Source organism: Leptopilina heterotoma, unplaced genomic scaffold (genome assembly GCF_015476425.1).
Source record: "Leptopilina heterotoma isolate Lh14 unplaced genomic scaffold, ASM1547642v1 Lhet_68, whole genome shotgun sequence".
Lineage (NCBI taxonomy): Eukaryota > Metazoa > Arthropoda > Insecta > Hymenoptera > Figitidae > Leptopilina > Leptopilina heterotoma.
Window position 1 is genome coordinate 4,955,159 of NW_025111157.1, and position 14,958 is coordinate 4,970,116.

The following is a 14,958-nucleotide window of genomic DNA, read 5'->3' on the forward strand; positions in this document are numbered from 1 at the left end:
AAATGAATAAAAAAAATGACTTCAATTACAATTTTGTAATCATTGCAATAAAATGCGAACACATGAGAAGCAATATGCATTAAAGTATAATCTACATAAACAGAAAATATGGGATATTAAAACAATTAGCACGGGACCATTGCCAAAGCGCTTGGTGCGCAAGAAGTGTAAAAATTTCAGTCATAAAAACTCGTCAGACTGGCTACTTTTTCTTTTTTTTGTATCTTTTCTATGATTGGAATGGAGATTGTGGGCTAATGTAATTTCCGACGCAATTTTAGCAAAATTAAATAATGTTTTTTTTGACTAACGAGTTACATTACATTACACTCATGATAAAACATTTGCACTTATTTTAATCAAACATTACGAATTGAATTGCATTTCAAATTAAAGAAAAAAAAAACCTGATTGAACAATTATCACGAATCGCGAAAGAAAATTGCCAATTGTAATAATTTTCTATCCGCTCATTAAACTTTTGTAATAACCTCATTAACGTGATGAATGCAACAGTTGGTGAATATATGATCATCATCATCATGACGATATTCTTTTCTTTGAAGACGGAAAAATTTTTCATATTTTTCATAAGTAGAAAAAAAAATGGTAAATTATACCTTTTTGATTATTTTCAAGTCCTTTTAAATTCTTCTGTCTATAATTGAGGAGATCCATCTCCTTCTTTCATTGATCATTCCTTCTGCGTAAAAAATTTTCTAGAATTGTGGGTCACATTTTTTTTTCGTTATCCGATCGAGGTCGTGAATCTCCCCATTTATGTCGCTGCAAAAAAAAAATCGTCAAAAAATTAATGACGCACAAACTTCTTTTTTTTTAATCATCATAAATATATAAATTTGCGACTATTATGCAATTCTTTGGAAATCTCGCCTCTAATGAATTCCATATCGATTCAAATAAATTTTTGTATGATGCAAATTATTCCTGAAACTAAAAGTATTTTAGATTCCTATATTTTGTGTGTGAGAGGAGATAAAATCAAATCTACGATTGTTGTATTTGAATTGACTTTCATTCACCACTCCCACATTATTTATAAACTAGCAAAATTGATACGCGCGGAACGCGGTATTCAATTTATTATTATTTTGTTAATTAAACAACTTTATATTTTCAAGAATAAACTTCAATTTTTGTATGATTACAAATTAAAAATTTTGAAGAATTCACTTATTATAATATTAAATATTTTTGATTATTATTATTCAAAAATATTAATAAAATTTGTCGCAAGAATTTCATTATTCTCAAAAAATAATAAAATTCCTTAGAGCAATTCAATTATTTTCAATACAATTTTAATAAAATTTCTCGAAAGAATACAATTATTTTTAAAAATATTAATATTAATATAATTTATATCAATTAAATTTATTTACAAATTTCTTTAATTGTAAAATTATTCAAAAACATCAATAACTTCTTTTTTAAATAAATATTTAATCATTATTATTTTTCCGTAGGAATTAAAATTCTTCAAAACTTTTAAATTAAATAAAAATAATTTATTGAATAATTGAATGTTTTTTAAAATTGAATTCTCATAAAGAATTTTATTAATAAATTTTAAAATAATTGAATTCTTTTGACAAATTTTAATAAAAATTTTTTAAGAATAATTACATTTCTCGAGGAATGAGATTAAAATTGTATCAAAAATAATTAAAATCCTGCGATGAGTTTTATTATTTTATGAAAATAATTCAAATTTTCCCAAGAATTTTATTAAAACTTTTCTAAAATAATTGAATTTCGGAGAAGAATTTTATTATATATAAAGATACTGGTAATTTCGACAAGAATTTTTTTTTTAACTTTTGAACTATTCCAACGAATTTCATTCAAGTTTATAAAAATAACTGAATTTCTGTGAAGAATTTTATTATTTATATAAATAATTGAATTTTGGTGAAAAATTTTATTATTTATAAAAATAATTGAATTCTTGAAAAGAACTTTGTTAAATCTTTTTAAATAATTGAATTCTTGCGATGAATTTTACAAAAATCTTATTAAATAATTGATATTTTTCTAAAATTTTTTTGAATTTTTGTATTTTAAATAATTGAATTCCTGTGAAAATTTTTTTTATACTTATAAAAATAATTGAATTATTTCGAAGAAATTTATAAAAAAATTTGTAAATAATTGAATTCCTGTGAAATTTTGCTAAGAATTTTGTTAAAATTTTTTTAAATAATTGAATTTCGGAGTATTTCGAAGAAGAATTTTATTATTTATTCTGCGAACAATTTTTATAACTTTTAGAAATAAGTGAATTTTTGAGAATAATTTTTTGAAAGTTGTATTTAATCTAATTGAATACCTAAGAAAAATTTACTATTTATTGATATAATTGAATTCTTAAGAAGAATTTAAATAATTTTTCCTGGAATTCAATAAAATTGTATTTAAAATAATTGAATTCCAGCGAAAATATTATTATTTATGAAAATAATTGAATTCTTGATAAAATTCAATTACTTTCAAAATTTTCAGTAAAAATTATTTAAAAAAACTCCACTATTTTCAAGAATTTTGAAATAAATTCTTCAAAACAATTAAAATATTTTAAAGAATTTTAAGAAAAATTTTTGCCTAAAATTAAATTATTTTCAATACAATTTTAATTACATTTTCTCAAAAGAATTCAATTATTGAGAAAAATGTTGATAAAGTCCTCGAAGTGAATTCAATTATTTTCAAATTTTTTTTATAAATACTTTGTAAGAATTCAATGATTTTCAGTACATTAATTTTAAAATTTTAAATTTATTTAATTTAAATAAAAAAATTTAAAAAGAAAAATTTAAAAACTTAGTAAATAAAAACTCTTGTAATTTAAAGCCGGTTCTGAATAAATAAACAAAAAATTGATTCACTTGATTTTATGTTTCAAAAATGAATAAAAAATTTAGATTCTGAAAATGATGTAAAAAATCGATTCAATATTTACTTTTTGATAAAAAAGAATGCGTTGTAAAAAATATTGACTCGAGACGAGGAGAAAGAAAATAACAGCAATAAAAAAAAGGTTTACAAAGAAAGTATTTTGAATGTAAATTGCATATAAGGCTTGCATATTCTTTGCAATAGTAAATAGAAGAGCTGTGTCAACATTTGTTCACACAATCATCTCGTATTTTACTTTCATTGCTATTATGATAAAGTAATAAAACTAAAGTGGACTTCTAATTACAAAAATTAAATTAACTGATTAAAAAAAAGTAATAATACCATATTTACTCGTTATGACCAGATTTAACAATTAATAATTAATATATTAAAATAAATGTCAGTTAATTACTAATAAATGTTAATAAATGTTAATTAATTACTACTAGATGTTAGTTATTTAAAAATTAATCTACTATAATTTTCCTGTTTAATAAAAATAGTTAATTTTATAAAGTGTCTAAAATTCTTGTATTTAAATTTTACCTTTGTGAATGCAAGAAAGTCCGATTTGCTAATTTGATATATGCTCCAGACGCAGTTATAATAAAAGTCTAGCTTGAAAAGAACTAAATGTGTATTTAAATCTGAGAACGTTATTTTATGTAATAAAAATTCATGCAGCAGAAAACGAAAGTGACATTTGAGAACTGCTAGAAAGTGCCTCTGTTTAGCACACACATACAGTTTAAGGTCCAAATTTTCTAAAAGTCACTGTCCGATTCCTTCGAATTGTAAAAAAATACCATTTTGGCGAAATAAGAATTAAAAAATGATAATTGTAACACTTTTTGACTTTTTGTTTATAACGACTTAACCTGTACATAGTCAATTAATCATAATTGACACATAGTTTTATCATAGGCAGATAATATTTTCTAAATTCTTTCGCATTTATAATGACAGCAATTAATCATGTTCACTTAATTTCCCACTAACAGTAATATTTTTTACAGTAAAATTAATAATAAAATGAATAAACGAAAAAAGAAAACAAGTGCGAAAAATAATCAACCGTTAAAGTGCAAACTGTCAAACTGTTAAAGTGTTACCAACCTAACAATGAATGATTGTTGCAATAAATCGATAGCAATCGAAAAGAGTAATTTTCATTGGTTGACGATTTAATACGTAAACATTCCCATCCAATCAGGAGGGATAACAAATTATCCGAAAATAAACAAAATGGCGGAACTTCCGTATTTAAAAGCTAACGAACTTTTTCGCATTGTTGACATTTTTAAGTAATTAAAAATGTAACAAAAGATTAATATTTTCATTGTTAAAGTTTACACAGTTATAGTTTACATTGTAAATGTCTAATGTGTTTACATACTTAAAACATTGTATCCTTTGTATAAATAGTATTAATTTATAAACAGAAAATTAAATTATAAACATGAAAAACTTTGTTTTGCAGGATATTCAGGGCGCCGAGGAAATTAATAACAGAAGTGCGTGACCGTGAAAAGTGTTATCAATTGCACGTGGAACACGTTCGGACGACTTCGGCCTTTAGCCGAGGGCAAATTCGTCCAGCCGGTTCCACCCCAAACGCACCCTCGGCAAACGTGGGAATCTAACCTCAAAATTCAATTTGTCAATAATATGAATGGCAGAGCAAAGAACTGAGAGTTTTTAAAGACGCTATGTGGTTTTAAAAATTATTGTGGTGTCGGGTTATTTCACCGATTTGCAAAAGCGTGAAGAGTCATACAATATAAACATAAAAAATAAAAGTGCGGATTTTATTGAGCTTCGGAGAAGGCACAATGTCATTCTTAAAATCTACCGGCGATGTGATAGGATTTCTTCTGCTCTCAGCGATGGCAATTGTTGAGAGCTTGGTCCGGATGTTCATACCATTAAAATATAGAATGAAAAGTGTTTCCGGCGAAATTGCACTTATTACTGGAGGAGGCGGTGGACTTGGACGATTACTTTCTCTTCGCTTGGCTAATCTTGGTGCCATTGTTGTTGTTTGGGACATCAATAAACAAGGTATAAAGTTGTTTTTCATTTTTTTATCATTATTATTTTCCAGTTATCTTTTTATTATCCAGATGAAAATTTTTTTAGTTTTTGTATTTTTATTTCTATTTTATTTATTTTCTGAAATTTGAATTAATATGATGAAAAAATGGAAAATAAGAAAAAAGTTCTTCCGGAATACTCTTGAGGGGAAACAAAAGTTTTTATTGATTTTTGTGACAGAAAGTTGAGAAATGTGTATTTATTATCATTAATATTATATTTCAGTGATGTAGGCCAAGGGTAATATTAAAAACAAATCGCGCGGAATACAAGAAAATAATGTAAATATTTACATTAGCAAAACAAACATCCAGTTTTTAGATAAAAAAATTTGAAATAATTAACTAACTACTTATTATCTTTCATTAAACTTATTAAGTACATAATTACTATTGTTTATTATTTTTAATTATTTTAATAAAATTCATTTCAAGAATTTAATTATTTTCATATTAATAACATTCTTTGGAAGAATTCAATTATTTTTTTTAAAAATTTTATTATAATTTTTCCATAGAATACAATTATTTTCTAAAATTTTAATGCATTCTTAGAAATAATTCTATTATTTTTATAAATAGTAAAATTTTTGTCAGGAATTAAATAATTTTTAAAAATAATAAAATTTGTCTCGGAAATTAAATTATATTCATAAGTAATAAAATTCCTCGGAAGAATTTAATTATTTTCAATACAATTTTAAAAAAATTTCAGGAAATAATTTAATTGTTTTCTAAAATTTTAATAAATTCTTCGAAATAATACAATTTTTCTTATAAATAGCAAGAATTAAATAATAATAGGCTAATAATTATTATTATTATTTTAAAAAACTACATTATTTTTTAATAACTTTAAAAAATTCTTCATGAAATTCAATTACTTTAAAGAATTTCAATTAAAATTATTTTAAAAACTCCATTATTCTCAAAAATTTCAAAGAGTTTCTTCAAAAGTATTTATTTAATTAGGATTTTTAAAAATTTTAATAAAATTCAATTATTTATGTAAATATTAAAATTCTTGCCAAAAATAAAATTAATTGAAATTTATTAACAAAATTCTTCACAAAAATTCAATTATTTATGTAAATAATAGAATTCTTCAAAGGAATTCAATTATTTTCAAATTTATTGATAACATTTTTCTCAAGAATTCAATTATTTATATTAATAATTAAATTCTTTAAAGGAATTTAACTATTTTCAAATTTATTAATAAAATTCTCCACAAAAATTCAATTATTGATATAAATAATTGAATTCTTGATAAAGATTCAATTATTTGAAATTTATTGATGAAATTCTTTGCAAAAATTCAATTATTTATGTAAATAATAGAATTCTTCGAAGGAATTTAATTATTTTTAAATTTATTAATAAAATTCTTCGCAAGAATTCAATTATTTGAAATTTTTTGATGAAATTCTTCGCAAAAATTCGATTATTTATGTAAATAATAGAATTCTTCGAAGGAATTCAATTATTTTTAAATTTATTAATAAAATTCGTCGCAAGAATTCAATTATTTGAAATTTATTGATGAAATTCTTCGCAAAAATTCAATTATTTATGTAAATAATAGAATTCTTCAATGGAATTTAATTATTTTTAAATTTATTAATAAAATTCTTCGCAAGAATTCAATTATTGATATAAATAATAAAATTCTTGCCAAGAATTCAATTATTTGAAATTTATTGATGAAATCCTTTGCAAAAATTCAATTATTTATGTAAATAATATTATTTTCAAATTTATTGATGGAGATTCTTCGCAAAAATTCAATTATTTTTGTAAGTAATAGAATTCTTGAAAGGAATTTAATTATTTTCAAATTTATGAATAAAATTGTTTACAAAAAATCCAATTATTTATATAAATAATAAAATTGTTGCCAAAAATTCAATTATTTGAAATTTATTGATGAAATTCTTCGCAAAAATTCAATTATTTAAGTAAATAATAAAATTCTTTGAAGGAATTCAATTATTTTCAAAAAATTTATTGATGGAAATTCTTCGCAAAAATTCAGTTATTTATGTAAATAATAAAATTCTTCGAAGGAATTGAATTATTTTCAATTTTATTGATAAAATTATTTTCAAAAATTCAATAATTTTCAAAACATTAATTTAATATCGATTTCTCAATCTTAATTTTATACAAAATTACTTTTAGAAGACAAATTATTTTTTTTTTATATAATTTATTTTATCGAAAATTTTTCTTTAACATCAAGAGAAAGAATTATTACTAATTATTGGAAAAAATAACTGTTTATGTTTATTTCATTGCTCGAAATGTTTTCATTCGGTTTTATGATAGAAAGATATTTTTTGCATTTGTTTTAGAACCTCGACTGAAATAATGTAATTCATAGTTTATAGCCTAGTCTACTGACCATAAAGAATGTATTTAAGCAAAATATCAGGATTTATGGCCAATTTTTAAGATTTAACTATTAATTTTCGTATTTCACGTCAATGTTCAGAAAGTTTCAAACAATATTTTTATTACTTGTTTTAATTTAAATTTTATTTACAAAATGTTCTTTGGAAATGAAGAAGAATTAGTTAAATAATTAACTAATTAATTAATTAATTAATTAATTCTTTCATTGTTACTTTAATTTTTTTCTTTAATTACCAAAAATTTTTTCCATCATTAAAAAATTATTTAAATAATTCTTTAATTGTTACTCCAATTTTTTACTTAAATTAACAAACATTTTTTCCAGCATTAAAAAAATCATTTGCGATTGAGAACAAAACGGATAAAAAGAATAATTATCTCTCTCAATTATTATGCAATAATTCAAAGATTTAATGAATGAATTTTTAAAGGAGGAAAAAAGAAAATCTTTCCTTAGACAATAAAGATTATTGTGTCGATGTTATATATACAATTCGCATAAACATGTATAAACTTGTGAAATTATTAGCACACCATCGTGACTAACTTTTACGATCTTTACGATAATTGGACCGCTTCTGGTTAATTTCTAAATGGGCGTAAACAATGATCTCTATATACAATTTTAAAAACATTTCATTCAAGAGTTTCACTTTGCGAAAAGTCAATGTTCCTTTCTTTTTACGATCTTATGAAGCTTGGCATTGTCACTCGAACGTAAAATAATACCATAAATAAAGTGAAACCTTGAAATAGAAACTAAATTATTCTTTTTTATGCAAAAAAAGAAAAAACTCGTTTTATGATTTTCGAAAATTTTTCTTTTTCATTATTCATTTCCAAAACTATTGTTCGAATACAATAGTTTCCCATTTTGAAATTTCTACTATTGTCTATTGTAAAATTTTTATGGAGAAAAAAAGAAATAAAATCTAAGAGTATCTCGAGAGTTAAGAGTGGAATTTAAAATTTAAATATTTCAATATTTTTCATTTTTATTGAGTGATGAAAATTTGCAAAAAATGCAGATGAATAATTAGTCAATTATTATGATAATGACGATAATGAGGAATCTTCACTATTTATTTATAGACGTTCCAGTTTGTGTTAAAACTGGTCTTGTGTCATTAATTTCTTATCATGGAGATTATTTTGAAATTCGTTATAAATTTTATCATTGTTATAGATTTATGTTATATATTTGCGCATAATTATAATCCGGTTGCAAATTTCATTTCTAAAATAGAAATGCAATTTATAAATCAATGTTTAAACAAACTTCTGCGAAAATTACTGAAACGATAAATTTTCATTTGTGAAAATATGTTGAATTTTTTTTGCGAAAGATGTATTTTATTGCATTCAAACAAACGATATTTTACAGTAAATTGGACTATTAGTTATTAAAAGCAATCAGCTTCTGAAATACGCACCTTTTCTATTAATAATGAAACTTTATTATATTAAACTGTATAGATATATATTGTGAAAACAAAACTGTTATCACGAAAATATAGATTTCTTAATATGAATTTATGACGATAGCAAATTTGCCAATTACTTTATCGCAATCGAAAATTACATAATTAGCTTCTATCTAAATTGCATAAGTCCCATAAATTTGAAAAAAATATAACACCTGTAAAGTTGTAATTTATCACACACAATGTTATTGAATGTAAATTTAAATTAAATGTGCGAATTGTTTTGTTGATGTCAAAATAAGATTTTTTCTTTTTTAGTTTCATTCGATTCATTATCGACTTTTTGATAATTGCAATTGAAATTATTTTGTTTATTTTATTTTCAAATTCGATTCCTTTTGAATTTTAGTTTCTGTAAATTAAAATTTCGTCAAAAATATTAAAATACTTTTTTTATACGACACAGGTCGGAAAGTTTTTTATCACTTCCGATCAGACAAATTTTTTTTTCACTCTTCTGATTTTTATTGAATTAATAAATTTATTAATAAATTAATTCAATTACAATTTTTTTTTGTCACTGTCCTGTCTAAGAGACAAAGGAGAATTATTGCTTTTTTATTGAAAAATTAATTTAATTTATTAAACATTTTAATGAAATGAAACAAAAAATAGAATTGAGAGAAAAAATATTTTCATATTTATTAAATTTATTATTTTATTTTTATTTATTATTAGATTTATTATTTATTGTCTTCATTAATTGTAATTTTTTTTCTAGTTGGGGCGCGGAAGTAAATATATTTTCTATTGATGTGATGTAATCATTGGAACGATTGTTATTGAATGACAATATAATGTGAAATATATTATTTCTAAATTGGATAAATACACAATGTTTAAAACAATGAAAAAAAGGGAAATCGCCACATAAGAGAAACAGTTTCGACTAACGGTCCGATCAGAAACAAGTCCCTTGTTCACTATACACTCGCTAAACATCATGAGCAGCCGGTTTTATCTTTTTCAAGGTTTTCAACATTGTTGGAAAAATTCTACTCCACTTTTTAATTACATTGTTTATAAATAACAAAAATAAAATATGCGCGTTTATAATGAAGAAAAACGTAGTAAATTAGAATTATAAATCGTTTCTTTGAAAACAGAAGGAAAGGAAGAGAAAAAAGAAAAAAGAATTCAAAAGCAAAAAAATTTGAGACATTTTTCGAAATATTTTTAAATTCTGAAAAAAGGAGAAGAAGCTGAAAATAAAAAAGCAAAAATTTTTATTTTACTTGACAAAACAAATTTATAATTCAAAAACAAAATAATGAGATGTAAAATAATCAGCTATAAAAAAAGAGCGTTTTGACAATCGTGAATTTTTTCTATAAAAAATGAAAAATTTTTGCAAAAAATATTCTTCAGGAAGAAAGGAAAATGAGGTACCATTTTATGAATAAATATAGGTACCACACTTTTTCTTTTTATTAACTTCCTAAAAAAGAGGAACAAAAAAATTATTCCCATCACGCAATACAAAAATGAGAGCACGCGATTGTATCTTCGTAATTGCGATTATGATGAGGTTACTATTTTTTTTTTTTTTTTTTGCACTTTCAACTATATTTTTGAATCATCCTTGTGCAAAGAAACTGACAGTGTCTTACTCGTTATTTACTTTCACTTTATAACTCACAAAACATGCGTGAGTGTGTGTAAAAAAAAGAATTCTAGTCGATTATTCTTAATTTGAAACAATTATCACTTAGGTTCATGCAACATTTAACACTTAATTGCTATAAATTTAAAAATTGTATAACTTTTTTTTCTATTTTATCTGAAAGAGACAATTTTTTCCTTTTAAGTAATTAAAGAAAAAATAAACTAGAAATACATTTTCTAAAATAATTTTCTTTTTTTTTCTTTTAGGTTTTCTATTTTTCTTTTTTGCAGTTTTGTTAATTTTTTACTTTTAATTTTGTAATTTAATTTTTTTTGTAATTCTTTTTTGACAGTGGGAATAATAATAATTAAATGAATTCTTTTGAAATTTCAAAAAATTAAATTAATGGTTTTGAATATTTCTGAAAAAATAAAGTGGGGTCAAAATTTGTTCCAGTGATGACAATGTTGGCATATTTTTTCTTTTTTTTCCTTTTTAGTGATATATACCGACCATTTACACGTCTGTCTTAACGAGGTTCGCTACTACTTAAAGCCTGACTAATAAATCCTCTCGCATAATGTTTCAAGGAAAGTATCACGCATGCAGTCATGACACTTGTCTCTTATTCCACCTTGTACAAAAAAAGGACACTATAAAATTTATTCACACTCGTATAAGCACAAAAAAAATTCTATTACATTTTTTTTTCTTTTCAATTTTACTATATTAATACTTAAGATTCTTATCTTAAGTATTAATAATTATTCCTATGATTATTATCCGAAAAAATAATTATTCTTATAATTATTTTTCCCGATTTCTTACATTGCAAATTGTCATTAGTAATTATATTTTTTTATCAGCAGGGAAAAATTAATTCATTGTATTTCAAATTTTTTTTCAGAATTTGAGAAAAATTAATTTATATTCCTTATTTTTTCAGAATTGAGAAAAATTAATTAATTATGTTCTATATTTTTCTCCAGAATAGAAAAAAATTAATTATATTCAGAATATAATTAATTTAAAAAAAAAAAAACCAACCTGGAAACCTGGAAATGTCAGGGAATTTTATAAACCTTGAAAAAACCTGGAAAATTAGTGATTATATTAGAAATTATAATTTAATCGTCAAATAATTTTTTTTCTCTTCTTTTGCAGGTATCGAGGAAACGGTGAAATTGGTACAAGCTTCTGGAGGAACTTGTTACGGGTATCTCTGTGACCTCTGTGATCGTGAAGACGTTTACAAAAAAGCGTCAATTCTCAGAAAAGAAGTTGGAAGAGTAAGTTTTGCAAAAAAATAGAGAATTTAGAAATTTATGTCAGTTCTCGATATAATAATCAAGAATTATTTTTTTTCTCCTTTTTTTTCTTTGTTAAAAATTAGTTCCTTCAATTTTTCACTCCGCTGATTTTTATGCTTCGCGTAATTATAAAAACATGACCTGAATGAAATCAGCATTTTAAAATAAGTAATTTGCGGGATGAGTACACATTTGTTTTACATATATATCCACGAAAAAAAACCGAGTAAATTGAGTAAAAAAGGTAAATTAATTTATTTCGCTAATAAGAGTATTTTTATTTTTTTCTATAGTAGTGCTGTCAGAAAGCCACTTGAAACGAGTGTAATTCACTGTATTTATAGTTTAAGTGATTTAAGAAATTTATATAATAATTTATCGGTTAATTTTTATATAAAACCTTATATTTTATATAAAAACATGGGTACTTTATATAATTAATGATGTAAAGAATTATTAATTTATTTATTTCTTTATTTATTATTTACAATCTGTTATTTTTCATTTATTTATCTTATCTTTTACTTTGGTATTTACTTTTTGATTTCGATTTCTTATAACAGTAACAATATTATTGCCAAATGACTTTGTAAATTTATTTGTAATTGTTTGGAATTAATTTGTAGTTTTCTTTGTGGTTAATTTAGTAATTATTAATTAAAGGCATTTAATGAGAAGGCAAGAAATGTAGTTTATTAAAAAACTTTCTTTCTAATGAATTTGTCAGGTAGATATTAAATGTTCTAGAAAAAAAAAGAAAAGGGATATTTTAGCTGTCAATTTTACGGTCGAATTTCGGCCAGTGACGCCATTTTTTTTTTGCATCTGCGACTCAATTTACCGTTTAGCCTACATTTCTTACGGAAATTTATGTACATGCTATTTTTTTCACTACTTTCTCAAAATTTATCTTGATCAAAAAACTATTCACGTTACATAATATCAAAAAAAAAAGTCTTGTCATTTTTTTCTCACAAGGAGTAAAAGTAGTGAAAATATGATCCACAAGTTTCGAATGTTCAAATGAAGGAAGTATTTTTTATTAAAATTATTTTCGTAAATTACTGATTGAAACAAAAATAAAGAAACCTAAATTTTACATTTAGAAACTGTGTAATTAATTATTTTTTTAGTAAAGTAAAATTATTGTCAACGAAATTTAATTTGATGAATAAGAAATAAATAAATTTTGTTCAATTGAATGTTTGGAACTTTAAGATCGTGTAATCATTTTTTTTCCGATTTTAGAAAAATTTCAAAACAAAAATTGTGTAAACTGACATATTTTAGGCGTCGGATGGTATAACTTTTTAGACTTTTTCCGACTATTTTCAAAAATGCTGATTTTTTTTCAATTTATTTTCAAAAAAAGGAGTAAAAAATAATTATAGACAAATTTCTGAAAATTTTTCAATATTTTTATTTAATATTTGAAATAGGTATATAATTAAAAAGTTTCTAAATACTGGAAATTTTCTATAAAATTTTATTGAAAATAATTCATTTAAATAAATTAAATTAATAAATAAAATAATTTTTTTTGAAGAATTTAAATCGCAAAGTATTGAATTTTTAAAAATTTTAATGATAAATCTTCAAAGTGAAAATTTGGAAATAAAAATTAATCAAAATCTACATTAAAAAAATTACATTACAATTTTTGTAAAAAATTATATTTCTTACTATTATTAAAATTTTTAACATTTTCAATTAAAATTCCCAAAAAAATTGATTAGTTTTTAAAAATTATCCAAAAATTCTTTTAAGAAATTCAATTATTTGGGAAAAAACCATTAAAATATTTTTAAAAAATCAATTTTAAAAATGTTTTTAGAAGAATTTATTTTATATTCAATTATTTTCAAAGAAAATAAATTGAAATTTTTGAAAAATCTATTTTTTAGACTTTTCATAACAATTTTTAGAGAAATAATGTTTTTTAAAATTATAAATTAAGATTTTTAAAAATCTTGATTATTCTTGATTATTTTACAAATTCTTTATAAAAAATTCAATTATTTTTCAATTTTTTTTTTACTAAATTTCAATTATTACGAAATTTTTCAAATATGTAATTGAAAAATCTTTTATCTTTCAAAAATTATTTTAAACTACTTTTAAAAAACTAATTTTAAAAATGTTTTCATTAGAATTTTTTATAAATTAAATTATTTACGAAAAAAGTAAATTGAATTTTTAAAAAATTAAATTATTTCCGAAAAAAGTAAATTGAAATTTTTAAAAAACTCACTTTCTCACAATTATTATTAAAAATTTTGGAGAAAACAATTATTTTCAAAAGTTTCAATTAACAGGTAATTTTTCGAAAAATTGATTAGTTTTTTAAATGTCAGAAAATTCTTTTAAAAAATTCAATTATTTGCGAAAAATTATATTTTATTTTTTAATAATTAATTCATAGAATTTTTTCACCATAATTTTTCTAATTTCAATTATTTCCATTTCTTTTTTATTACAAATATTTTCAATAACTCACTTTAGAAAATTTCTTTCCTTTTTTTTGAAAAACTGAATAGTTATTTAGTTTTTTAAAAAAAGGAATAGTTGCAATTATTATAACAAATTGAAGTTTCGTAGTTAAATAATTCACATCTTGGAGAACTTTCGGAAAATTATTGAAAATACACAGTTACAGTTGTAATTTTTAGAAGTAATTAAATTTAAAAATAATTTTGAAAGTTTTAATTTCTTGTGAAAAGATAACTAATGAATATTTAAATATTTAATCAGTAAAATTGTTGATTTTTTGAATAATTCGATTTTTGAATTTGAAAATTAATCAGAAAATCAGGAAAATACAAAATGAAATTTTTGTCATATAACAATAAAATTTAAAAGAAAATGTTTTTTCGAATTTTTCGATTTTTTAAATCTTTAATCGACTAAAGCTTCTTCTTTGCGCCTTAAACTCGACCCAAGACCTGATATTTACTTTTTTAAAATAGTTTTTATAAGAAATTAAATCATTCTGTGTCAATTTATTTTTTCTAGAATAAAAAGGAAAAAAATTTGAATGATAAATATGAATAAATTAAAATCTACTTGACCCGGTTGTAATTATCAACTGAAAAGTTCAGCTTGAGTGAAATTAATGTCAATTTAATGAGTAT

At 22.0% G+C, this 14,958-nt stretch overlaps 1 protein-coding gene across 1 annotated transcript in view; it reads left to right on the forward strand.

Annotated features, from left to right (window-relative positions):
- LOC122510383 (short-chain dehydrogenase/reductase family 16C member 6-like) overlaps positions 1-14,958 on the forward strand; it is a 28,768-nt gene that overhangs the window by 4,226 nt on the left and 9,584 nt on the right. The window contains exons 2-3 of the mRNA XM_043624998.1: positions 4,400-4,980; positions 11,682-11,806. Coding sequence (XP_043480933.1) covers positions 4,752-4,980; positions 11,682-11,806 — 354 coding nt within the window. The 5' untranslated portion in view covers positions 4,400-4,751. The remainder of the gene's footprint in view (positions 1-4,399; positions 4,981-11,681; positions 11,807-14,958) is intronic.